Raw genomic sequence first — 26931 nt, forward strand, 5'->3', positions numbered from 1 at the left:
CTCTTCGTTCAAATGATTCTTCTACCAACCAATTCTTCATTCAAATGATTCTTCAACCAACCAATTCTTCATTCAAATGAATCTTCAACCAACCAATTCTTCATTTAAATGATTTTTTATCAACCAATTCTTCATTTAAATGATTCTTTTATCAACCAACTCTTCGTTCAAATGATTCTTCTACCAACCAATTCTTCATTCAAATGAATCTTCTTCCAACCAATTCTTCGTTCAAACGATTCTTCTACCAAAACATTTTTTATCAATCAGTCTTCTTTAAAATGATTCTTCTACCAACCAATTCTTCATTTAAATTATTTTTTTTTACCAACCAATTCTTAGTTCAAACGATTCTTTTACCAACCAATTCCTCATTCAAACGATTCTTCTACCAACCGATTCTTCATTTAAATGATTCTTTTACCAACTAATTCTTCATTCAAATGATTCTTCTACCAAAATATATGTTGCATTATGTTGAACGCCTAACATTGGTCTTTTGCTTTCCGTGGAAATTCTATGCGAGAGCTCGGAGGAACATTATAGCTCATAACGGAGACCATGAGACCCTCCCCTCCCAAAACATGGGTGAACCTGGGTGAAGAAAGTAAACAGCTTTGGCTGACCACGGTCTCAAGAGATTATGACCATAACCTCAGTGAAATCAAGCCTGTGGGTGGGTCTGCTCACCTCTTAAGCAAACGTAATGGTCAAGGTGGTTTTCGGGGAGCCCACAGAATAGTACCGCTTCATTTACAGGCTACGGAGCAAGAGCTTCACAACATAACTAATGCTCATCAACTACAAATTAGTTCTGTGCGACACTAAAATATTCCATATATTTCCATATTTATGGGGCAGTGCATACATTAGAAAACAAACTGACCAACACATTTAAACATTTGGGGTCAGAATTTTTTTTTTACTTTTAGTCAGCAAGGATGCATTCAACTGATCAAAAGTGACAATATAAGGACATTTAAAATGTTCCAAAACATTTCTTTTTCTAATAAATGCTGTTCTTTTGAACTTTGTATTCATCAAAGAATCCTGAAAAAAAGTATCATGGTTTCTACCAAAAATATGAACTGTTTTCAACATTGATAATAATCAGAAATGTTTCTTGAGCAGCAAATCAGCATATTAGAATGATTTCTGAAGATCATGTGACACTGAAGACTGGAGTAATGATGCTGAAAATTCAACTTTGCATTGCAGGAATTAAATTCATTTGTAAATATATTCCCTTAAAAAACTTTTTTTTTTAAATTGAAATAATATTTGACAAATTTTAATGAATTTCTGATGAAATAAATGCAAATCTGTGATCATTACCAATCCTAAGCTTTTGAGTGATGGTACAAATTTGGGTCTGTTCCACACTTATAACTTTTGCATGGCTTTTAAAGGCTTATAATATGTGCAAATGTAATATGGACTACTTTTTGGTCCTTTTATGGTTTTTGTCCTTTTTGCAGCTTGACAGATATGTTATACACTGCCATGAATAGCAACAAGAACTCTGTAAAGATTCTCCTTTGTGTTCCCCTGGAAAAAAAAAAAACAGCATATGAGTTTGAGGGGCTGCGACAGAAATGAGGACAGAATTTGCATTTTTGTCACGTCTAATTTTCTCAGTCTAGAGTTTTTCTGTCTGCTTGAATTTTATTAGATTTTGAGTATTTTAGTCTGAACGTAGCCTCATACTCATTTGTCAAATAAAATATGGTGACGTATGGCATTGATAAAGCAAAAAAGAGCCTTTTTAATCTCCTAAAAACCATTGATCAAAAAACCTGTATGTAGCCAAAAATGCTTCTTGATAATAAGATCCTGAACCCGAAGTGTTCATTACAGTCAAACGTGTTTCGTTGCATGAATCCTTCACGTTCATTCTTTCTTCTCAGTAGCCTTGCACTACTGAGAAATGCTTGATTTTTTTCTTTCTAGTCAGTGACAGCATCGTCTAGCAATGTTCAGAAGGCCTTGGCTCATCCAAACTAAAGTCAAAAGCCCTGCGTTTTGTGAGAAACATTGTTTAACCGAGATCCTTTCCACTTCCCGTGTACTCCTCTTTTGTCCTTGTGTTTGTTTTATCATGTAACCGTGCGGGAACACATAACACGATTTCTTCAACCCGACTGAAGGTTTTTAGCAGAAAATTCTGCACAGCAGCACTCCAGATTTAATCATGAATCCTGCTACCGAGGAACGTCTCGGATTTTTGCGGTCTTCTCCCAGAAATTGTTAAATGAATAAAACGTGTGATTTAACACCTCGTCGGTTCCCCCATCAACCACTGCCACTTGACCTTCTCAGCACTTGGACAAACTTTGATATGACACCTGTAGTCAAACGCCACTCTGAGTGAATCGTGGGACATTTGAGAAACATGCGAGCTCTGGTCCGACCCAACCACCCAGAATGCCATCAAACTGTGAGATTATTAAGACTGATGTCCCCAGCGAGGCCAATGTTTTTTGTTCTACTGCAGAACGTCGGCAATTTATCATCCAAACATCCCACAGGTTTGTGTTGTGTAGGTACTTTTGGATCTAGTCCGGCGGGTTTGATTCGGTGCCAGAGAAAACATGGCCGTCTTGCCAACAGGCCGTTTAGAGCCCGAGCTGTGAAAGCCTGTCTGAGGGTTCCAGTAAATCCGTCTGCGAGCAGGTAAGAAGTTTGGAAACCGACGAAGCATCTCCCAAACCCCCAACACACCTCCCACCGCTGAACACCACAAGCAGCGCTTCATTTAGGTCACTATTGTTTGATGAACAGACTCGCGTGTCATTTCATTCATTGACGTTCGCGCTGCATCGATACGAAGGCACCTAGAGGACTTCTTCATGAAAGGAGTATTCATAGAAACTCTGTTTAAATATTCAGCACCAGAGGCCACGGAAAGGACACACGTGTGTTCTCAATAAAAAACTAGGTGAAACTTGTCAAAGTCAAACTTGATGTGTTCCTGAGTTAAGAAGGCATACAAGAGAGCTTTCACTTGCGAAACGCTTTGTATCAGCTTACAGCATACATTTTTATAGCATAATATATTTGAAGTCATTTTATAGAACGTATATATGTCTACATTGGCACCATTCTTCCAAGTCACACTCAACATTTAGTGTATGCAAAGTTATCTATAAGATTTGTTAAATAACTTTTGATGTGTTGAACATTTTAAATAATTGTTAAATTATATTTTTTTTACTTTCCCATAAGGCAGTAAATAAATAAATATGGCAAAAATACAATCAAGTTAATTAATTAGTTAATTTCTTTGCATAATGTCAAGTTATACAATTTCCAAAGAACGCATATATATTTATATATATATATATATGTGTGCATGTGTGGCTGTGTGTGTGTATATATATGTATATATATGATTTACTAATCAGTTTTTCATAAAAAAAACAAGCCTTAAAAAAGCACAAGCCTTGTTTCAGTCATTTCAAATGTTAGATTCCAAATTATAGATACAAAAATGTGTGTGTGTGTGTGTGTGTGTGTGTATATATATATATATATATATATAGTGAGAGAGAGAGAGAGAGAGAGAGAGGGACAAATATGATAAAAATATAGGTCAACAAATTTGGCCTGTCAGTAAAAAAAATATATATAAAAAATATATATATATATTTTGGCCATATGTGATTTTTTCTTCTCTAAGGCCTGTACTGTGTATATATCAATACATAATAGACAATAAAGGCAATTTCAGAGATGAAGGTAAATGCTTTCATGTTGTCGAGCAGGTGCCATCCCATGTGGTCTGTCAACATTTCAGCGGTCAGCAAAGCGCCTACACAAACATGTTTCGATTTTATCTAATCGTCTGGAGGGAAAGCCCTTCCAGTAAACGCTTGGTTTGTTTAGCCCTCCACCATCCAGCCATACATAAAATACACAAATATTTACTGCATAATGGAGGTGATTTGGAGGTGTCCTGCTAAAGACCCACGTGTATCCCAGAACCCCATGCGACGGGGCAGATGAGTGATACGCCACGGTGAAAATGCATGAAACAGTGCTGTGTTAGCACTGGAACGGGGACCGGAGGATGAACTGCAGAGGGGCTTCATCGGACTTTGGGGACTTTTCGATGTCCGTTGACCTCAATCCACTGAGCTGAAGATGTGGGGGGGTTTAGGAGAAGGCACACCAAGGCTGTGTGTGCTGCCACACAGTAAGGCCTTTTGCTGGCTGCCATGGCAATGGCGACCGCAGAATTGCCGTGTTTACTTAAAAGCTAGTGCATAAGAGAACAGCAGACCACCGGCAGCCGCCACCCGCCGGCACTGGGCAAGGGCTACGGCTCATCTTTGTTGAAAATGGCTCAGGAACCTGCTGCCTGCACAGGGCCAACCTAAATTTAGCAACAAACCGAAAAACCCTCCTCATTCTTAAAAAGCTGTTTAAGTTTCCAGAGCCAGAGGGTTCAGTGAGGGACAGGAATGGTCTGAGAGGCGCGTTGTGTCTCGTCGCACTCGCTCTGTCATTCCTTGTGATTGTGCTTCCTGTGATGTAATACAACATAAAAACATGTCGACGCGAGGTTATACATGCAGCACGTTCAGAATTTGTCTGGCCCACTGGTAAAATTGAAAAAATAACATAAAAACAGCACCTGTTTTGCCATTATTTTTGGTGTAGGCCTCTTGGTTTTAAACAGCGTGTGAATTATATAATGCATTTCAGAGGGCATTTCTATTCAATTTAGTAATGTTCATTGGTAATCAACCAAAATTCTCTTTCAGCAACCCCAGTTCAGTACAGTACCTAAACATATATGTACGTTTTACCATGTGTAAATGCAAGCTGCTGAAACTAAATTATAATAATAAACGTGTTGATGCTATGTGTGAATAAAGTCATAAGATCACCATTGTGAGCACATACAAGGAAGCGCTGAAGTAATGTAGAGTAATGCTGACTCTTTCCACCTCCTACTTGAAAAAAACATCATAAAAATGAAGGTTCTTTAAGAACTTTTCACTGAAGGTTCTTTGGGGAGCCAAAAGAGAACTCTGTTAAAAATATAAGTTCCAAAATTGGGGTTTGCAGTGATGTCACAGTAGACCCATTTTTGGTTCCCCAAAGAACCTTTCAGTGAACAGTTCTTAAAAGATCCATTGTTTTCTTAATGTGAAGAACATTTTAAAATCTAAAGAACCTTTTTTTTCACTATAAAGAACCTTGAAAGGTTCAATGGATGTTAAAGGTTCTTCATGAAACCATCAATGCCAGTGAAGAAACCTTATTTTTTAGAGTGTACAGGGACCTAAGTGTGTAGAAATCGGCTTTCATAAAATACAGTTATACTAAGCAGTTGTAATGTTGAGGATTGTTCCTGTAATAATGGAGTACTGAAACACCCAGCCAAACTCAATTCATGTTAACTTCCCTGTGTGGCCCAGACCTGTGCATTGGGACAGTCGGTGGATTTCTCTTCAGGTGCTTGGGTAATTGTGCTTGGCATAAACCGCCAGTTCTTAGTGTCGGACCGTGAAAATAGGATCCTCAAGGTGGAATTCCTGTGCTAACATGGGGGAGTCACAATATGCGTGGTCATCTGACCAGACGGACCCCATGGATTGGTTCGGTGGAAAACGTCCAGCTTGCACACAGTATGTGGGCGTGGGTGGCGACTTCGCCCCTTGTGCCCACTCAAGGCCTCATAGTTCATATTGCCTTTGAGTACAACCCAGTATTGACACGAGCTGACCTCCATCAACACCAGCCAAACAAAACAGCAAAAATTCACATAATAATTGAACAAATAAATGGAGAACTTGTTTGGCACGCCGTTCATAAAGAGCTCGACTGGCAGGCTTCGGGAAAAGGAGTCTCACATTTTCTCTGTAGTACGAGTTGACATCGAGGTGTGTGTCCTATAAGCGCAGTTTGGACTGTCAACAGGGGAAATATACTGTACTAGGTTTTTCCAAGCCAGGACAAATCCATTCAGCGCTTGTGAAAAGCTGCCTCTCAATCTAGCACCACACCAAGGGCCTGATTCTAATTAGCCATGAATACAAACCTTTGAGACGCTGCGTGTTGTACGCTGGTCAAGAGTAACATCCACGTGTCTTTAAATACAAAATTCTGTCATGAAACTCTAGATGGGCGCAGGCCGATAGATCATTGGTGCAGCTGATTGGTTTCTTTTCTATATACCTCTATATACTTTCTTTGCTGGTGCTTGCTGTAGCAGTTCCAGCATGCTTCAGAAACCCTCCACCTTCCCCAGCTCCACCTGTATAGATCTGCTGCGGGGTAATTTCATGCATGCTATGTATACAGGGTTATTTCATTTATGTTAGATGTGCAACAGTGTTTCATATATATTCACAGCATATAGATTGTACCGCAACTGTTTTATCACGCACGGCTCATGTTTTGCAAATGAACAAACTGATAGTCCCGCTTCAGCATTGGTTGAGTCAGTGTTGCTGTGTTGGGCTGGTTGAGATTCTCAAGCAAACAGAGCAATGTTTTGAAAGCACCACAGAGCCACAGTGTTTACACATTTTTTTTTTGGCAAAATCAACCTTCAAATGGCTTACTTATAGTTGTCTCTGCATATTAACATAGAAAAATCACACACTTCACCTTAAAGAAAAGATTAGAACGTTTTCTAGATCTTAAACATTTTGAAAGTACCTCTCAAATAATTCATAGAGAAGGCGTTTTATGTTAAAATGTGGTTATAAACCACAAACCATATGAAAATTTTATGTCTTACATATCTGACAGAGGTTGTGTGATGGACTGCATGTTGAAAAGTACTGCAGTGTGTACTTGGACTAGGGATGTTTCGTTTCATTTTAGGTGTAGATGCTGCAACTTTTTTTTGCATTTTACAGCATTCTTTTCTTGTTGTCAGCATGCACTTGAACCACTGCCAATGCAAAGTTCAATTGCAATTGCATTCCAATATAATCATATTTGGATCACTGTAACCTTATAACATGTTGACATTAAACAGACATGCACGAATCTTACAATATGACTGCCATCTTGCAGAGGCTGTAACTTAAACATTCACAATGCATAAGCATGCTCATATTCCATCATTAAACAAAAATGTACAGTAAATATAATTCGAAGATTGTTGCATTTGGATAACGTACACACTTGGACAGTTTATACATTTGAACATGTCATCACCCTGCTACAGTTTACACTGCATTCCTTTTTCAAAACCACTTTTATACACCCCGATGTTGATAATTGCCTAGTTTCTCTCAGATCCCTTTACTGAGGGCACCACTGTTATGCTTTAAAATACACTTTTATGTGGTGCTTGGCCGGAGGACTGTTTTCTGTATAAATGTAATACAATAAAGACAGAAAGGGTGTTTCTTAAGAGCTCAACATTTTCAAAGTTTCCCTCTCTGCTTTTCACTGGCAGACCTCTCTTGGAAAGCTTTAACTGAAGATTAAGCGTTAAAATCTGTGTGGTTTTGGGCACCGTTGCCATAATTCAGCTATATCCCAGAAACATAAGCGCGGGGCGAATCACCAGCTCTCGCGACGGAGAGCCAGGGTGCCCTAAACCACACTGAGCTGGAGTCCTGGAAGACCAGACAGTGGTCAAAACCAACACCTACATCCACACCGGCACGCAAGCTCAGGTTCACCACGCGTGTGGAGGCTGTGAATCTGAGATGAGTGGAACGGAGCCCAGATCAGTCCAAGAGTTATTTGGACAAAGAATAAAAAAAAAGATCGATTGGAAACTCCTGAAGGGGCTGCATTATAAAGAAAGAGTTCCCCCCAAAATGAAAATTTGCTGAATATTTACTCCGCTTCAGACCATCCATGAGCTTGTTTCCACATCAGATTTGGAGAAATGTAGCATTGCATCACTTACTCACCAATGGATGTGAATGGGTGCCGTCAGAATGAGAGTCTAAACAGCTGATAAAAACATCACAAGTAATCCACAGCACTCCAGTCCATCACTTAATGTCTTGAGAAGACAAAAGCTGCGTGTTGTAAGAAACAAATCCATCATCAAGACATTTTTAACTTCAAACGTCACTCAGCTAAAATGTGTGTTCTCTATCCATAATATTGCTTTCTCCAGTGAAAAAGTAGTCTCATCTGAATCAGGAGAGAAATCTGCACAGATTTACAAGCAAAAACAGTCCAAAACAAATATGTTGGGGATTTTGATGTGAGAGGAGAACACGAGATGGACATTTTCCCTGAAATGCTTTAAAGTTAAAAACATCTTTATGATGGATTCGTTTCACAAGATATTAACTGATGGACTGGAGGGGATTTGGATTATTGTGATGTTTTTATCAGCTGTTTGGACTCTCATTCTGACGGCACCCATTCACATCCATTGGTGAGCAAATGATGCAATGCTACATTTCTACATTTATTATCTACATCTTGTGTGAGCACATGTTCATTGTGGGTGAACTATTCCTTTAAGCCTTTTTCATTCAAAGTTTTACTTATATAACTAATTTAATGTCTTTAAAGCTTTAAAAAATAAAAAAAGGGCTATCTATTAGTAACTGATTGCATGGTTGAGAGGGGATCAAAAATGAGGGCTCGCTGATGTCATTTTTAATGCAGAGCCAGGTAATATATTTTGACAAAAGAATACAAAGACAACATTATTTCTTTAGAATAATGTGCAATTTTGACAGTAAGACCAGGAGTGTGCATTATATATATATAAAATGCATATATATATAATGCATTTCTTAAGCACATCTAATCTAAAAATCAAAATGTACATTCTCCCTGATATTATTAGTGGTCTCACATGTGCATGTCATCTGTGTTTGCTTTACAGTGGCGTATACTTTGTACTTCCCCATGTGTGTCATACCACAAGAACAGATTTGTCCCGGATTTGCTGCTAAATACAGTCCACTTGACCTCATGCATCTGTCCTACAGTAGAGCTCCTGGTCTAATAATGCTTATGCTGCCATCTTTAGGATGCTATGCTGTACTTGCTAAATATTGAGTGTACTCGTCCACAATGGAATGATTTAGTCTTACCATGTGCATTTTTGTCCAACATTTCAATATTTTGAGGGAACATGTATTATTGGAATTATAAATAGATTGATATTCTCTTTAAAACACTTATATGTAACCTTGTGCATTGAAAAGTGACGTGTAGCCAAGTATGGTGTCCCATACTCGTACTTTGTGCTCTGCATTGAATAATGTACACACACACCCGGAGACTTTTTTTTTTTTTTTGGTTACATGGAATAGTTAATTGAACATTTAGGCAAAATATATATATAAAAAAAGTTTGCATATGTGTTTTATGTTTTGAATCATATTTCATTCATCAGGTTTTATGGGCCATATAGTGTATAGTGAGAATATAAATGTATATAAATATCACTCTATATTTCCTAAAATTATATATACAACAAAAAGTTAGTTATAGTCAGATCTTTTACTTCCTAAAAGAGTATAAACTATCATTCCAAAGGCAAGTAAAAGCAAAAATTCAGCAAAGTTTTGATCATATTAATAATTTAGAGGCCTTAGAAATAAATGCATGATGTGATTTACAGGCTTTATAGGGTTGAGGTTTCTCCATGATTACAAAAGTTGGCACTGTGGTAGAGTAATACCATGATTTTTAAAAAACCATAATGCAACATAATGACCATATTCATGTACTTACACCCCTCCCCCACTTACATTGTAGTCTTTTATTATGAACTACAATCCCTATCTTTAACTTTTTCTGTTTTACTGAACTCATAATAATGTTTTCCTTATTTATTTATTTTTCACAGGCTTCACAATAACGCAGAGGTTGTATTGTACAGAATCCTGCTGTAAATAAATTCAAGTGTGTGTTGCAGCTGTCGCTCTGCCTCTTTGTTTTGGGTCGCTCTTCGGCGCCGACCAATAGGAGAACGCCTTACTTAACCCGTTCGACCAATGAGCGTTGAGCTTTGATCCACCGTGCCAGTTCCGAGGCGCGCACCGAGCCATTTCTTCTTTTATCCGCCTTCGCAAAACCGTTTAATTACGCATTTCAGCAGCGCTGTTTTTATTAACCCACAAGCTTCGATGCGCAATCACCCAAAACATATTTTTGGGGGTGTAACAGATAGCTGTGTTCGTCGTGAAATCCTACGAGGACTTTCACACGGAAGGCGCGAGCCGGTCTGACGGGTGTCAACAGAGTCGCGCGCTTTTATTTTCATTTATTCTCGTTTATTCTCGTTCAGGTACTAACAAAAACACACCGCTTGGCTTTCATAAGTGGAAGGGAAATAGCTGCGTTTGCGTTTTGTAAGTAATAACCCGTGTGTAATATTGCATTCTGTAAATACAGATCAAGCATGGCGCAATTCCTCGAGGATCCGGCGCTGCTCACTAAAGAGAAGCTGAAGAGCGAGTTACTGGCGAATAACGTCCCTCTGCCCAGCGCCGACAGCAAGAAAGACGTGTATGTGCAGCTGTATCTGAAGAATCTGACGGTGCTCAACAAGAAGAGGCTCTCTGCTCCCGCTCCGGACACTTTCTCCAGCGATGAGGAGCTGACAGCGCCGCCGGTGTCCAACAAGAGCCGCTCGGGGAAGGTGCGCGAGAACGAGCCTCTGAAATCACATGCATTCATTAACACTGATTGTGCCTAACCCTGAGAAGCATTAAAAAATTGTTTTAATTTTTTTTATGTCATTGCATTGGTCGGAGCATACGAATGCCCCCCATTTTTTAAAATAGGCATTAAAGTGCACTATCCAAACTTTACTGCATTTCGTTGCCTTGTACCTTACATGTGCAGTGACAATAAAGTTGAATCTAATCTAATCTAATCTAAATTGTTGTAATTTATGAACACTTTGGATTATAGACCTAAGGTTGGTCTATTTTTAAATAAAATATATTTTATGACCTTTGTAGATACTAAGTTACTCAAATAAACAGAAATGATAAGGCATGTATATGCAAAAACAATGTTTTATTTATTTTGTTTTTTTCATTCACCAATCAGTTTTAAGGTTTCAGGCTATTTTTAACCAAACTTTGCACAAAGATGATTCTCAACCATGTTATGAAAATTATAACAGAATGATTTGATACTATTTAACTTTTTGCAACATGTGCATACAATGTCCATAAATTGGAATTCCCATTCTATACATTGCATCTAATTTGCATATTAATGTGTTCTTGTGGCAAACCATAATTTTGATTTAATACCCCATAACATTTTTAATATTAAGAATATTTTAATGTTTATTAAATATATGCTAATAATTATTACAGGAAATATGATAATAATTAGAATTATTATCATGATGAGAATTTCTGATTATAATAATTATTGTTATCACAATAATTCTAGTTTTTTGAGACCGACCATTCAAACATTATGGATTTTACATATTTTATTACCAATAACTAAATATATAATCAGAACTATTACATGAAATATAATAATAATGATTATCATTATTATCCTGAGAATGTTATGATCATAAACAGATCGACCAGTGCTTTTTTTCTTAATTTTTTCTTAATATACTCAATATATATATGGATGTGTGCTTGTATAAATATATTTATATATAATTGCTAATAATTAATATTTTTCTGACTTACAAAGTTATTTTACATGTAAACACTTTTACATTCTATACACATAGAAGCTCTTCTCTGATGTTCTTAGTAGGTCGAAATGGAGATTAATAAAAGTATTTACATGCATTTTCCTTTTGATACTCCCTCAATCTTCAGAAAGCCACAAGAAAGACGGACCGAGGTCGGGCAGAAGAGAACGACGTCTCTGGTTTGACTGATGAAGAGCTGAAGGTCCAGCTTCTGAAGTATGGAGTCCATTCAGGACCAATTGTTGGTGGGTACAACGGTTTTCGGCGGTCTTATTGTGTTTGTGAGTATTGATGAATGTCCTGCATCTGTAGATTTCTGAAGGCTTGTACTGTATTGGTTCTGTATGCATCGCAGCCTCTACACGTAAGCTGTACGAGAAGAAGCTTCAACTGCTCCTGGAGCATCCGCCGGTGGAGACCCGCCTCCCTGAACCTGAGACCACCCTCCCTGAGGCCGTCACCATCAAAGCCGATGGAAACCAGAACGGCAGCACACACTCGGCCGAAGAAGAACAGTACAGCGACAAAGAAGGTGAACCGATCAACACTGAGTCAAGTTTTTCTACTACTGCATTCAGAAATAATGAAACATTTGTACACGTGATAGTGGCATTCATTCTAAATAACATTTAAGCTATTTTAAAGGGTTAGTTCACCCCAAAATGAATCTCTTATGTTAATGTACTTTGAAACCCATAAACGCTTTGATCGTCTTCGGAACACAATTTAAGATATTTCGGATGAAAACCGGGAGGCTTGTGACTGTCCCATAGACTGACAAATAAATAACAGTGTCAAGGTCCATAAAAGGTATGAAAGTCTTCTTCAGAATACTCCATCTGCCATCAGACGTGCAATCTGGGTTATATGAAGCGACGGGAACACTTTTTGTAAGCGAAGAAAAACAAAAATAATGACTTTATTCAATAAAATAAAGTCTCCTCTGTGTCTCTGCATATCACCGTATGCTGCGTATGCTCTTCTGTGTCCTCCGCGCCACAAGGATGCGCTGTTTCTACTTGTATTTAGCTTTAATTTGAAAGAAAACAGCGCATCCTTGTGGTGGGGAGGACACAGAAGAGCATACACAGCATACGGTGATATGGAGAGACACAGAGGAGACTTTATTTTATTGAATAAAGTCATTATTTTTGTTTTCTTCGCTTACAAAAAGTGTTTGTGTCGCTTCATATAACCCAGATTGCACGTCTGATGGCAGATGGAGTATTCTGAAGAAGACTTTCATACCTTTTATGGACCTTGACACTGTTATTTACTATCAGTCTATGGGACAGTCACAGGCCTCCCGGCTTTCATCCAAAATATCTTAAATTGTGTTCTGAAGACGAACGGAGCGTTTATGGGTTTGGAAGTGATTAATGACAAAATGTTCATTTTGGGGTGGAGTATCCCTTTAAATGCCAAACCAAATACGTTTAAAGTGAAAGTGAAAATGACATTCTGTTCACTTACCTATCATTCGACACGAATCCAAATGTTTACATATTTTTGGCGTAACCTTGCATTTGCTTACTAAACTAATATTTATAATGTAAACAAGGTGATGTTCTTCACTTGTGTCTCTAATATCCCAATATCCAACTGCTTCAAACTGAGTCGTGTAACTAATTATATCTCTGGCTGACTTTTAGTTTTATGATGAATGAGTGTATTTGTTTTTGCACTTTGCACATGTTTTGCATGCTAATTTTTAAATGCATAACGCATGGCTTTGGAATATAGGACAGTCATTGTTATTGGAATAATTCACCAAGACGACTTTCATGTGTTATTGTCTTATATCTACTTTTGGATGCAATGATCGATTTTGATTCGATATCAAGTCAAGATTTTTTTATTCTTAAGAGTAAAAAGAGTTCATTGTTCCAAAAGTTGTAATTATAATTAAAAAAAATGATTTAAAGTTATATATTAAGTATCGTTTTGCTCTGCATTGGATTGGCAGGAGTTGATCCCGTACCAGAGCCGGTTCCCGTTGTGACTAAACTGGTCCGGAGCCGAGGAAAGACTCCAGTCACCATCAGGACCAGCAGCAGACAGCGAGCTAAAGTAAAGACTGCACAAGCACAGAAACAGTACACTTAGCATCACAGTAGAGTCTCATCAGGCCCTGAATTATGGTGCACGGTCTAATCTGCTGCGCTGCTGTAATAGTTGAGTTTTATTCTTTCCAGCAGCAGGTGGAGGAGACCGCAGCAGTCAGTGAGGAATCCTCTGTGGATGGAGGAGATATTCTAAAGGAAATCTTCCCAGATGAACCTGCCACTCCAACTGGATTAACGTGAGTATGAAGATGTGCGGTCCTCTTTAGTGCAAGTTTGACCTGCGTCATATTTGCTGAACGAAATCCTGTATTTGTTTCTTGTTTCTTATCCAAAAATAAAGCCTGCTTTGCTCAAGCATTTCAGACTTTCTAACAAAATACGATGCGTTTCATAGCGTTTTTGATTTTTACAGCCATTTGTAATGAATGTGAGCCAGATTGCAACTATTTGTTCAATTCTCAGCCTCTGTGTCACATGCATGACATTGTTTCCTGATTTCATGGTTAAAATTATGACCAAAAGCAGATGAAAATCTTTGGGTGTTTTACTGCATCGTTAACCTCCTGAGACCCTGCGCCCTCATATGAGGACATTACATTTTAGTGAATTTCTCTGAGACTGTACATAAGTCTGTATGTCCTGTACAGAGCACATTCAGGGCTTTTCAGAGACACTAAATAGTTGGATGTTTCACCGTGACCACTCCCTCTCTTTGGTCTTCAAACATGTCAGATAATATGATAATATTTTGTAGCAATTATCATTTAAATCTGACTAATTTTTAAACTGTGTGTCATAAATCAGCATCTCAGGAAAATGTTATGGGGTTTCAAATCAAAATATGACTTTCTGTTACGAAACAGGACGTTGATTTCATACATGTCCTCATTTGAGGACATTGGGACTAAAAGCATGTTTATTACGCATTTTGGGAGACACAACAAATGAACAGGGAAAGAAATTAGATTTCAATATTCCTATGAAATATTATAAATTTCTATGAAAATCTTGTCAATTATTACACTTCTTTTTTTATTACATTGCCCCAAAAACACATTAATATACAAATTAGATCTAGTTTATAGATGCATTGTATATAATGAGAAAACCTGTTTATGGCCATTTTACACACATTTTGCAGAAAGAAAAACAGTATATAAAATTATTCTGTTATAACATAGTTGAGAATCATCTTTATACAAAGTTTGGTATAAAAAAAATAAAAAGAAATCCTGAAAACTAAAAATGTATTGGTTTAAAAATATATATATATTGTTTTTGCCATGCGTGTTCATTCATGTCTTTTAATTTATTATTATTATTATTATTATTATTATTTTTAATTGAGTCCCAATGTCCTCTACCAAGGATTTAGCATAACTTATGAATGAAATATCATTTAAAAAAAAAAAAAAAAATGCTCTAAACAATGTAATGACATGAAAAAATACTAATATTTTTTTGCCGGGTATCAGGAGGTTAAATGGAATATTTGAATATTTTCTTTCAGCTAATTTGAAGATTGTAAGTTAAATTAAATATTTTCAATGCTTCTGTTTGTCATTAAAACAAAATGACCGAACATTCGACTGCTTTTGATAAGGGCAATAAATCTAAATAAAAATCTATATAGTAAAAAAAAAAAAAATCTTCATTCTGCCAGCCTGTCTTATCACTTCTTTAATTAAACTCCATAATAACGCTGTGTATCTGAACAGTGCCACATGTCGGAAGCCGATCCGTGGTGCTGCTGGCCGTCCGGTGAAGCTGCTGAACCTCAGGTCCGAGGAGCCGCTCCTGCAGCAGAACACTTACACAGTGACCAAATCCTCCGTCGCAGATGTTCGCAGCGGAGCGCCGGCCGCCCGTCCCAAACCCCGCCGCTGGTTCGCGTTCTGGTTGAAGCTTCTGGTGTTCGTCACACTGGCTGCGTCTCTGTATTACGCCTTCCAGAGCGTCTCCGCTGATCAGATCAGTGCCTGCCAGCTCTATGTCCAGGACAATGTCATCACGCCCATCGTCAATTACATTAGCTCTGAAAGCCCAGCCGAGGGCGACGACGGCAAATGAGCGGCGCGGTCCGTCAACCAGCTTCAGCATGCATCTACTGTCAGACTGATTTTCTAGTGCTTTACGGAGCGACGCGTCGGCAGGGTTCGGGGAGGGAGGGATTCTGGTTTTCGCAGTTAGACCCGAGCGGTCACGTCTGAATAGACTCGTGTTTCAAGTAGTCTTTAAACTCTGTGCATTGTGTGTTTTGATCTTGCTTTGTGATTTTACGGTTTTGTAGCATTCGAGACGATGTAGAGAAGTGTAGAGTTGGCTCACAGTGAATCATTCGCCGCTCAGTGGCCTCCCGGTTCACAACGAGTGGTCAGGTGCCAAGATATGGCCAACGGAAGCACAGTTTGGTTTCACACACGTTGGGGCTGGAAGGAAAAGCCTGAAGCTGAATGTTTGGGGAAATGGTTTATTTGATATCTGAAATGATTTCCTGAATAATCATGGGGAGTTTTTTTTTTTTGTTATTCTGTTTTTGATTTGAATTAATGTGTTGTTGATGATGAGAGAGTGGTGAGATTATTGTTGTATAATAGGGTGGTTATTATAAAAATTAAATATGTGGGTCATGTTTCACTATAAAATCAGAGAAAGAAAAAAAAAAAAAAAAAAAAAAATATATATAGTATTTTGCATGGTTTAAGACTTTTTGCATTGTGTTGGTATAATGCAAAAACATTTTTAAAATCTCATTCTCATTACCATAATGCAAAAAAATTATTGTAATTACATAATGCAAAAAAAGTTGTATTACTGTAATGCAAAAAAAAAAACTAATTGTCATTACCTTAGTGTAAAAAAGAACATTTGCAATACTGCAATGGGGAAAAAATACTGTTATGCAAAAATAAATCTGTTATGCAATCTGATCTGAAAAAAAATAATAATAATATATATATATTTTTTTTTACTTAAAATTGGCATAAAAACAATTCGATTCAGTCACAGTGTACACTTACTTTACATTTAAATAATGTATCATTATTTTTGAATTGCAGTAATGAGAATCTGGTGGAATGTGTTTAACTGAAAATATTTAAAATAATTAGCAAATGATAGTTGATTTTGTGGTGAAATATGGCTTTGACGGTGTGAGATTCACTCGGTTGCGTTCGTTTTGAATGGTTTGTAGCAGTGAAATGTTCAAACTAGCAGCTCAGATGATGTTTGGTTTTAGTACTAAACATTGATTGATATTTATTTTTTTATCAAGAGCTTGAAAGAAAATGTGATCTTTGAAAGTCTCATGTAGTAAGTAATGCTCAACTTCTGTTTTTTTTTTTAATAGATAATGGCGGCTTGTTTAATGTGTTTGTGATGTTTTCATAATGTGATGTGGCATTATAGCTGATTTTAAACCCGTGATGAGAACTGAGTCCACCGACACTTGCCAGTTGTTGACTGTAATCAGACGTCTGTTATTCCTCAAACACTGGCAGTCATCTGACTAAACTATGAATTCATTTCTGTGCTTTTTTTTAAAAAACAAAACTGGATACATTTACTCACTATATCTTTAATTTCATTGAGAAATACAGGGGTTTCTTTTTATATTTTGCTACTGTTTAGTTACTTTTTAACTGCACTATTTTTCTAATGTCTTCTATAAAATAAAAACATTTTTAAAACTCAGTGGGTTACTTAAAATGTAGATATACCAAATCCACTACCTAACATCTTAGCTTTGTCCTGCTGTGTCAAAGGCAGTAGATGGTACACAAGTCCAATGTGAACTCTGTATTTAGGCAGCTAATTGTGGAAAACTGGTTGTACAGAATTCATTATTTATCCTTGATTCAATACAATTCTTGTGTGAAATAAAAGAAGACCATTGAAATCCGAGAGGTGACCCTTGCTTGCAGTTTATTTACAGCAAGGTCAGTTCAGTGACTCACACACACACACACACACTCCAGTAATTTTATTGTACCAGGAATGTTTCCTGTAATTTTTTACTCTGAGGTTTGACTTTCATATATGACTTTCATATATTACAGGCTCACCCTGTATTTTTGTTTAAAATAATTGATTTGGTTTAGAGGCAGATTATTTCATTTCATGCATGTGTTACTTCTCTATTAATAACAATTATTATATAAGACACTTTTTATTTTTAAAGACGTTTTCTTATCTAAACTTATTATATCAGTATATTAAGTTAGAAAATTATATTGCATGAACATTTATGGGTTGGCAGGACTATTTGATGTGTCATTTAAATTTTAGAAACATAATAAATATATAATAATAATATACAAGATAAACATTCTTAGAAGAAAATCCTTGCATTTTATAAAAAGAAAATCATGTCATTAGCAAACATAAAAAATTACTTTGAAAACAAAAGTAACTGGATTAATAAAAATATAAAATTAAATAAAGAAATACAAACATCTCAACAAACTAATAACAAAAAATAGTATTACAGAGGTCATATTTCCCTTTTTAGACATATTTTATACCCTCTGGATAAATAAATGAAAACTAAATAAAGTAAAAATAAATCCTAATTAATCAAAACAACACCCCAGCAAACTAACAAACAAAAATATTATCACCTTGACATATATAATAACATATAACATGATAAAATACAGAGGGCATGTTTCTCCTTTAGAAGGGCTAAATTTTCTCTATAAATATTCTCTACAAAAACAAAAAATAAATAAATACACCCCAACAAACTAACAAATAAAAGATTATTGCCCACATTAAACATATTTATACCCCTTAGGATAAACCCTATACATTTCCAATAAAGCAAAAAATAATTAATTACAATAAAAATACCCCTAGATGGGCGAAATCCTATACATTCCCTACACTAATAAGTGAATTAATGTAAAATTGTTTTATTTAATCATAGCTCATTGTTAATTGATATCACTATGTACCTCATCTGCACTCAAAATGTGTTGTTGTTTTTTTTTTTAAAAAATATGTTTTGTTTTTTTATATAGAATTGTATATTAATATTCATGAACTAAAACTTCGCCATTGTAGGATTTGTAATAAGGTGGGCGGGGCCTGCAGTGACGCAGTCGCGGTCCAGGCTTGCGGCGCTCGCGCGCTCCGCTCGGTCTCTATGCGCAGCCGGTAGCGGAGAGGACGGAAGCGCCATTTTGCGACAACTTCACTAAAGTAAGAGTTTCGCCAACCTTTCACGACCTTTTTCTTGGTCTTCACGCACAGATTGAATCGTCTTGTCACGGTTTCTTCACACGGTGGCGTTTTAACGTCTTAAATGCTAAGTTTAGCGCTATTTCTATTGTAACGTCCGACTCGAGAGCGCTGACCTCTCCACAGAGAGAGAGACACAGAGAGAGAGAGAGAGAGTGTGTGTTCGGCGCCTAACCGTTGTTTATTTGGTCCATCAGACATGTATCCGACCGCACTGACTCAGCTGGCCCGGGGGAACCCCTTCAGCGCCCCGTTGTTCACGCTGCAGAAAGCCGGTGAACCGGAGACCCACGCTCCCGTACAGAAGCGCAGGCTCGCCGCCGCCGCAACCGCCGGTAAGACACCTGGAGAGCAAAAAACACCTCATTTTCATGTTTTACGGAGGTTAAATTAAGAAAGACACTCTTAACCATCGCATTTTTCCGTTTATTGTTGTATTAATGCTTGAAGTGGATGCTCAGGATGGGATTCCTCCTTCTGAACGATGAATGGAAGGTTAGGATACTAGTTAGCATTAGCGCTATGCTAACTAACGCTAGATCCTCTTGAGCTGTGGTTTAGAATATTAGGACGTTCCCTTTAAATGCTTTAGTCCTTTCAGTCCCTGCATTGATCACATGTATAGATGTTTTTATACAGTCTATGGTATAGATCTGCGTTAAATAGTCGTTTAGCGCGGCTCGGGTGAGTGACGTTAACTTATCTGGCCTTGTTGCATTCACGGAGGGCAGTGAAGGACAAAGTCGCGGGATGCGTTATAAATGTTCCAGGAGGCCTTTTAACATTTTAATACACCAGACTCGTGTAATTATGTCAGAATGTTATTGAGACGGTCAGGGGACGCGATTTTCTTTATTTAAAGCGTCATATTCTGCACATGACCTGCGTGTCTATTGCGGTTCGCAATGAGGCGCGGTCTGATTGGCTGTCTGGCGCAGCAGCGCGTCCAGCGCTCAAGAAGGCGCGTTCTGATTGGCGCTCAGGAACGGGTTCAGGACCGGTGTCGTGTATCTGGCCCAACATCTAATCGTAATTTATTTTATTTTTTTATACACATTTTGCGTGTTTTACCCGTGTTATCAGTGCTTCTCCCTTAGGTTGTTAAGTAATAATTATGTGTAGATGTACTTGGACTGCCACTAGCGATTATTTTGGTAATCGGTCGATTATTTGGATAATTATAATACTTTTATCTTGTAATAAAAATAGACCTAAGTGAACAATTGCCTTTAAAATTACATAAAATAAATATATAATAACAATGAGGCCATAATAATTAGTTCAAATATAGTATAAAAAGCAATTACTCATATGGTTTTATTGAACAAAATTGGTAAAATACATAATGTATTATAAACATTATTTATATTTAATTACAAATGCTGACAGTCTATCTATAGCTGCAGATAGTGGAGCTGTCCAAAACAAATTAGTAATAATAATAATAATAATGCTTAATAAATATAGTCTGAACTGAATTTTCATTATTAGATTGTTTATATGAATATGTGTATTATTGAAGTTAATATTATTTGTAATATTAATATATTTCTACACAATATTTTATACATTTATAACTTTCTTTTTAGATTAAAATAAACAGTTTCTGCCTTCTTAATTTATAATGGTGTTCCCTCGATCGAAGAAGATCATATTTGAAGGTCAGAAAGCCCCTGATAAACACGTCAGCTGGTCTGAAAGCAGGTCAAAGGTCATGCCGTCCACTAACCCCTGAACCGAGCGTCTCAGACTGTGTGGATGAACATGATTCGGTGTTTCTCCTCAGAGGGAGACAGCTGTGAGTTCGGCTCACAGAAGTACCTCCTCCTCTGTGGCTTCGGAGGAATCCTCAGCTGCGGCACCACACACACGGCTGTGGTGCCCCTCGACCTGGTCAAGTGCCGAATGCAGGTCCGTGTGTGTGTGTGTCGACCCCGGTGCAACCCCTCCTCAGCATGTTAAGTGTGGTGTTGTGATGCATGAGCATGTGTGTTCCCTCACGTCACAGAGTCGGCAGACAGCTGTGAGTTCGGCTCGGGGAAATACTACGCCCTCTGCGGGTTCGGGGGCATCTTGAGCTGTGGTATCACACACACGGCCGTCGTGCCCCTCGACTTGGTCAAGTGCCGGCTCCAGGTCTGTACTCATCTCCCTCCCCTCCATCAGCGTTACATGAGATGACATCACGGCCGAGGCTCACTGACGCTTTTGAAGTGATTTGACTAACCAGCTAATGTTCATTTGTCATGGAGAACTCATGCAGTTAATAATCGCTCGTGAGATAACATGAACTACATTTTCTTTTCTGAAGCATAGGGGTGTAACAATACAATGTCACAATTTAGTTTGATGCATAATACTTTAAACTAAACTAAATTAGAGGTAAAATGGCTATTTTATATATATGTGTGTGACCCTGGAGCACAAAAGCAGTGTTAAGTCTCTGGGGTATATTTGTAGCAATAGCCAAAAATACATTGTATGGGTCAAAATTATAGATTTTTCTTTTATGCCAAAATTCATTAGGATAATAAGTAAAGATCATGTTCCATGAAGATATTTAGTAAATTTCCTACTGTAAATATATCAAAACTTAATTTTTGATTAGTAATATGCATTGTTAAGAATTCATCTGAACAACTTTAAAGATGATTTTCTCAATATTTAGATTTTTTTCCACCCTCAGATTCCAGATTTTCATATAGTTGTATCTCAGACAAAAATTGTCGTCCTAACAAACCATACATCAATGGAGAGATTATTTATTCAGCTTTCAGATGATGTATACATCTCAATTTTGGAAAATTGACCCTTATGACTGGTTTTGTGGTTCAAGGTCACATTTATATATTTGTCTGAGATACAACTATTTGAAAATCTGGAATCTGAGGGTGCAAAAAAATCTAAATATTGAGAAAATCATCTTTTAAGTTGTCCAAATGAATTCTTAGCAATGCATATTACTAATCAAAAATTAAGTTTTGATCTATATACAGTAGTAAATTTACAAAATATCTTCATGGAACATGATCTTTACTTAATATCCTAATTTTTGGCATAAAAGAAAAATCTATAATTTTGACCCATACAATGTATTTTTGGCTATTGCTACAAATATACCCCAGAGACTTAACACTGCTTTTGTGCTCCAGGGTCACAAATATTCACTAGCCATGATACATGTTGCATTTTTGTGTTATGACACATTGTTACACTCCTACTGAAACCCAAAAGCAGATATTATGCAGAATGTCCAAGCTGCTGTTTTCCATGAAAACATAATATATAAAAATTGAGTCTTGTGCGTTTCAAGGAATAAAGAATGTAGTTTGAGTTTAGAAAGAGATGCTATTTCTGAATGATCTGTTCCTTTAAATCGATCTGTGACGCTCTGCCAGTGATGTCATCCAAGTAACATTTGGCTTACTTTATGATTTATTAATCATGTTTTGGAAATCCAGCATGTGTATGGCATTTTTGAAGTGAAACCATGAACTGTGTTCCTTCATGACCTGCCGGTTCCTGGTGAAGTTCCTCTGTGAGCGTCTGCTGAATGTCTTTGCAATAACCAAATGCTGCGTTTAGGTGGATCCCGCTAAATACAAGAGCATCTTCAATGGATTCTCGGTCACGATCAGAGAGGACGGCGTGCGTGGGTTGGCCAAAGGTTGGGCGCCCACCTTCATCGGATACTCCATGCAGGGGCTCTGCAAGTTCGGCTTCTACGAGGTGTTCAAGATCCTGTACGGTGACCTGCTAGGAGAGGTGAGCTCGGATCAACTTTAAGTGGATAAAGTAACTTAGTAAAGTAATATTCTGACAATTAATTAGGAGAAATTTTTGGCTCCAGGTAGTTGAACTCTTTTAGGTACTTGAAATCAAGTAATAATAATTGACCATTAAATTGGTTAATTTTTTTTTTTTTTAGTCAGATTGTTACCTTTAAGTTTTATTGCTGAATGAATATATATATATATATATATATATATATATATATATATATATATATATATATATATATATATATATATATATATATATATATATATATATATAATTCGTTATATTATAATTTAATTTTGTATCAAGTTAATTTGTCATTTAAAAATATTTATTAAATATAAATAGTAAAATGCTGTAATTAGAATATTTTTCACTTGTATATTGATTTAATTTAACACATTATAATATACAATCATATACCATAACTATTTTAACAATTATAATTTAACTTTTTATTGTTTATTAATTAATATTAGTATTTATATACAAATAATAGATATTATAATTTTATTATTATTGTACTAGATTAATATTTTATTTTTTGTTTTTATTTAGTTTTATCATTTTTTGTACATAATGTACATAATTTTAAATGTATATTAAAAAAATTTAAATGATAAATGTTATAATTATATAATTTTTAAATTATGCAAAAACTTATAAATACAATATACACACTATATATAAATATTTATTAATATTATTATTACTATTAATTTGTTTATTTTTTTAACTGGTATACCATGCAGCCTTGCTCCACTGGCTGATGTTCATGTGTTCTTTCTTTCCTCTCAGGAAAACGCATACTTGTGGAGAACCTCTCTGTATCTGGCTGCTTCTGCCAGCGCGGAGTTCTTCGCAGATATCGCTCTGGCCCCTATGGAGGCGTGTAAAGTGCGTATCCAGACTCAGCCTGGCTATGCCAACACCCTGAGAGAATGTGCCCCCAAGATGTACGCCGAGGAAGGACTCTGGGCGTGAGTGTCCTGCACTTCAGACCTTATAGCAGCTCAACACGCTCCTTAGATCCACCTCTGGGGGGTTCCTCCGCTCCGCTTCTGTCGTGCTCTCTCTCTGGGAGCGGCAGGATCGGGCCGGAGGCTCCCAGCAGCTTCACGGCTGTACAGTTGGAGGTGCTTGAGTCATTGGCGTGTGAGATCAGTCTACCTGCTTACCCAGAATCCTCTCTGCCCTGATCCTTCACAGGAGAACACCAGGGCAGAACAGCTGGAGAGCAGACAAACTATATAAAAACAATCCAATAGGCCCTTAATTCTGACCTGTGTGTGTGCTGATAAGTGTTGAATCTTCTGGCAGGTTCTACAAAGGTGTGGTTCCTCTGTGGATGAGACAGATCCCCTACACCATGATGAAGTTCGCCTGCTTCGAGCGCACCGTTGAGTTGCTCTACAAGTACGTGGTGCCCAAACCCCGCAGCGAATGCTCCAAACCCGAACAGCTGGTCGTCACCTTCGTCGCTGGTTACATCGGTGAGCCTGATCCCTGAGGATTATTTCTGCTTATTTAAATAGCCTCTTATTTAAAATAATAATAATATAGAATCAGTAATAAAAATTAATATAAAATGGTATACAATATGGTAATGTAAATCAATAATAATATTTGTAATATTATTTATATATATATATATATATATATATATATATATATATATATATATATATATATATATATATATATATATATAGTTTTTTTTATAAATCAAATCAATATTCTTAATAATAATAAATATAAAAATAAATTAAAATGAATTGTTTTACATTGAATAACAATAATATATTAATATAATAATAATAACAATTACAACAGTAATATATTATTAATAATTGTAATAATCATTTTATTATTATTTAATGTAAAACATTTAATTTTTATTTAATTAAATTGTTTTTGGTTTATTATTATTATTATTATTATTATTATTATTATTTTACCATATTATTTTAAATTAATTTTATCATATTATTAATATATTATTTATATGATTATTTAATCATTAATATTATAGTTTATTTAATTTAAAACAATTTCTTTTTAATTTTATTTATTTATCATTTATATTACCAGATTTAAAAAAAATATATGTATTATTTTATTATTTTTAGAAATTAAGTTTTACATTATTTTTTTTATTATTTGTTGTTATTATTATTATTATTATACCATATTCATTTTAAATTCATTTTATTATTCTGTATTATTAATATAATAATCATTAATATTATAATTTATCTAATTTAAAAACTATTTCTTTTTAATTTCATTTATTAGTCATTTATATCATCAGACTTAAAAAATATATTATTTTTAGAAATTTGTGAACGTTTTAGATTTATCAGCGCTACACTTTTACAGATCTGTGTTCTTTAAATCAGAGTGGTGATGCATGTTTTCTTGTCTTGTAGCTGGTGTGTTCTGCGCCATCGTGTCTCACCCTGCTGACTCCGTCGTGTCCGTGTTGAACAAAGAGAAGGGAAGCACAGCCGCACAAGTGCTCAAGAAGCTTGGACCGAAGGGTGAGACTTTTGTCTTTTGATGAAGATCTCAATTCATTGTGCTTTACTCTTTCTTTCACAGCACGCTCCTTAGATCCACCTCTGGGGAGTTCCTCCGCTCCGCTTCTGTCGTGCTCTCTCTCTGGGAGCGGCAGGATCGGGCCGGAGGCTCCCAGCAGCTTCACGGCTGTACAGTTGGAGGTGCTTGAGTCATTGGCGTGTGAGATCAGTCTACCTGCTTACCCAGAATCCTCTCTGCCCTGATCCTTCACAGGAGAACACCAGGGCAGAACAGCTGGAGAGCAGACAAACTATGATAAAGTGTTTTTGACTATTCAAAATTCAAACTTTTGCAATGTTGTGTTTTTCAGGTGTGTGGAAGGGACTCGTCGCCCGTATCATCATGATCGGTACCCTGACGGCCCTGCAGTGGTTCATCTATGACTCGGTGAAGGTCTACTTCCGCCTGCCCCGCCCTCCTCCCCCCGAGATGCCCGAGTCCCTCAAAAAGAAGCTTGGCCTCACAGAGTAAACAGAGATCGAACCATCGCCCACCTTCCCCCTCGACACAGCCGCGCACCTCCTGATTTCTGTATTTAATCTGTCCTGAGCCCCGCCCACCTCTGACATCATAACGGTGAAGGGGAGACGCTCCATGTCTAAGTAGTCTGTATAAAAAGGTTTGTGACTTGAATGAATGCCGTCTGGTTTTAACCTCTGACATTTTTGTCAGTAGTACAATAAAGAGCTACCTGGATATTATACTCAAGAAGTGGTCTGTCTCTCTTCTTTTGGCATGCTTGCAAAGCTTGGATTCATTTGAACTCAGTCAAAAGTGCTTGCATGTTTACTGCTTTTGGTGTTTGCATTTTTAGGCAAATGTTGCAGTAACTGTCTATGGCCAGTAGAGGCAGTGTCTCTGCTCCCCTCCTTATTTTCAAGGCAACAGTGAGCACCATTTATGTTAACTGTATAAAGTCATTTATAATGCAGCTTGATGTTGCACACTGGTATTTTGTTGTTGTTGTTATTAATAGTGAATTGGAAGTCTTGCACATTTACAGGACATATCTTCTACTTTACATAACATACTGGTCAGTAGTGTTCTTTACATTTGAATTGGACAGTTTAATGGTATTAAAGAACATTTCACAGCATTGGGTCACAAATTAGGACTTATTATTATTTATTGACACCACCATAAGTCTTTGATGTTTAATGTATTAAGTTAACATTGCAGTTAATGCTGACATCAGAAACACAGCATTGTTGTAACATGCCTTTGCTTTTGGAAATCTGTCGTAGAATAAGAAATTATTGTTGTTAATTTGATCAAATATGCGCTATCGGAACCTGCTCCGAAGTGTCGATCTGAATCAAATGATTCGCGATCCGATTGGAGCGCTTCGAAACAGTGAATCGTTTTGCGACGCAGTGGTTATCTGATTCGGAGTTTCGTAAGGCTCCGTTTCATTCATCATTACTAGTATACGTGCTTTTTAAAATCATTACAAGCGACGTCGAAATTCTCAAATGAATGGCTTTTTTGATTGTTTTTTTTGTTAGTGAATCGTTTAAACCGAATGATCAGAGTCACGAGTTTGAATCAACCGAAGCGGTTCCTGCGTAAATGACTCACTCAATTGATTCAGTTTGTGGCTCAAATTATTATTTTTTTTAAAGAGTATTTTCTTTT

General features: G+C 36.7%; 2 protein-coding genes and 2 non-coding genes across 8 annotated transcripts; all 4 read left to right on the forward strand.

Annotated features, from left to right (window-relative positions):
- Nucleotides 1-9945: 9945 nt before the first annotated feature.
- Nucleotides 9946-16225, forward strand: LOC109050276 (lamina-associated polypeptide 2, isoforms beta/gamma-like). Of its 4 annotated transcripts, none has more exons than XM_042715010.1 (7): nt 9946-10240; nt 10348-10594; nt 11757-11874; nt 11985-12161; nt 13596-13699; nt 13825-13931; nt 15414-16225. In XM_042715010.1, exons 2-7 carry the CDS (start codon nt 10355-10357, stop codon nt 15763-15765), a joined length of 1098 nt encoding a protein of 365 aa, XP_042570944.1. In that variant the 5' UTR covers nt 9946-10240; nt 10348-10354; the 3' UTR covers nt 15766-16225. The 4 variants fall into 4 exon arrangements, with proteins under 4 accessions (XP_042570944.1, XP_042570947.1, XP_042570946.1 ...); XM_042715013.1 differs by having other exon boundaries at nt 13828-13931; XM_042715012.1 differs by having other exon boundaries at nt 9946-10227; nt 10345-10594.
- Nucleotides 16226-18742: 2517 nt separating this feature from the next.
- On the forward strand, nt 18743-26004 carry LOC109099406 (phosphate carrier protein, mitochondrial-like). 2 transcript variants are annotated; one of them, XM_019112924.2, is made up of 8 exons: nt 18743-18897; nt 19134-19271; nt 20723-20847; nt 22522-22701; nt 23515-23696; nt 24037-24209; nt 25146-25256; nt 25607-26004. In XM_019112924.2, exons 2-8 carry the CDS (start codon nt 19136-19138, stop codon nt 25765-25767), a joined length of 1068 nt encoding a protein of 355 aa, XP_018968469.2. In that variant the 5' UTR covers nt 18743-18897; nt 19134-19135; the 3' UTR covers nt 25768-26004. The 2 variants fall into 2 exon arrangements, with proteins under 2 accessions (XP_018968469.2, XP_042570950.1); XM_042715016.1 differs by lacking the exon at nt 20723-20847 and adding an exon at nt 20945-21072.
- Nucleotides 23732-23962, forward strand: LOC122135743. The gene has a single exon (XR_006153665.1). It is a non-coding gene; the product is annotated as a small nucleolar RNA SNORA53 (small nucleolar RNA).
- On the forward strand, nt 25316-25546 carry LOC122135744. The gene has a single exon (XR_006153666.1). It is a non-coding gene; the product is annotated as a small nucleolar RNA SNORA53 (small nucleolar RNA).
- Nucleotides 26005-26931: the final 927 nt, after the last annotated feature.

This window comes from Cyprinus carpio, chromosome A25 (assembly GCF_018340385.1).
Source record: "Cyprinus carpio isolate SPL01 chromosome A25, ASM1834038v1, whole genome shotgun sequence".
NCBI lineage: Eukaryota > Metazoa > Chordata > Actinopteri > Cypriniformes > Cyprinidae > Cyprinus > Cyprinus carpio.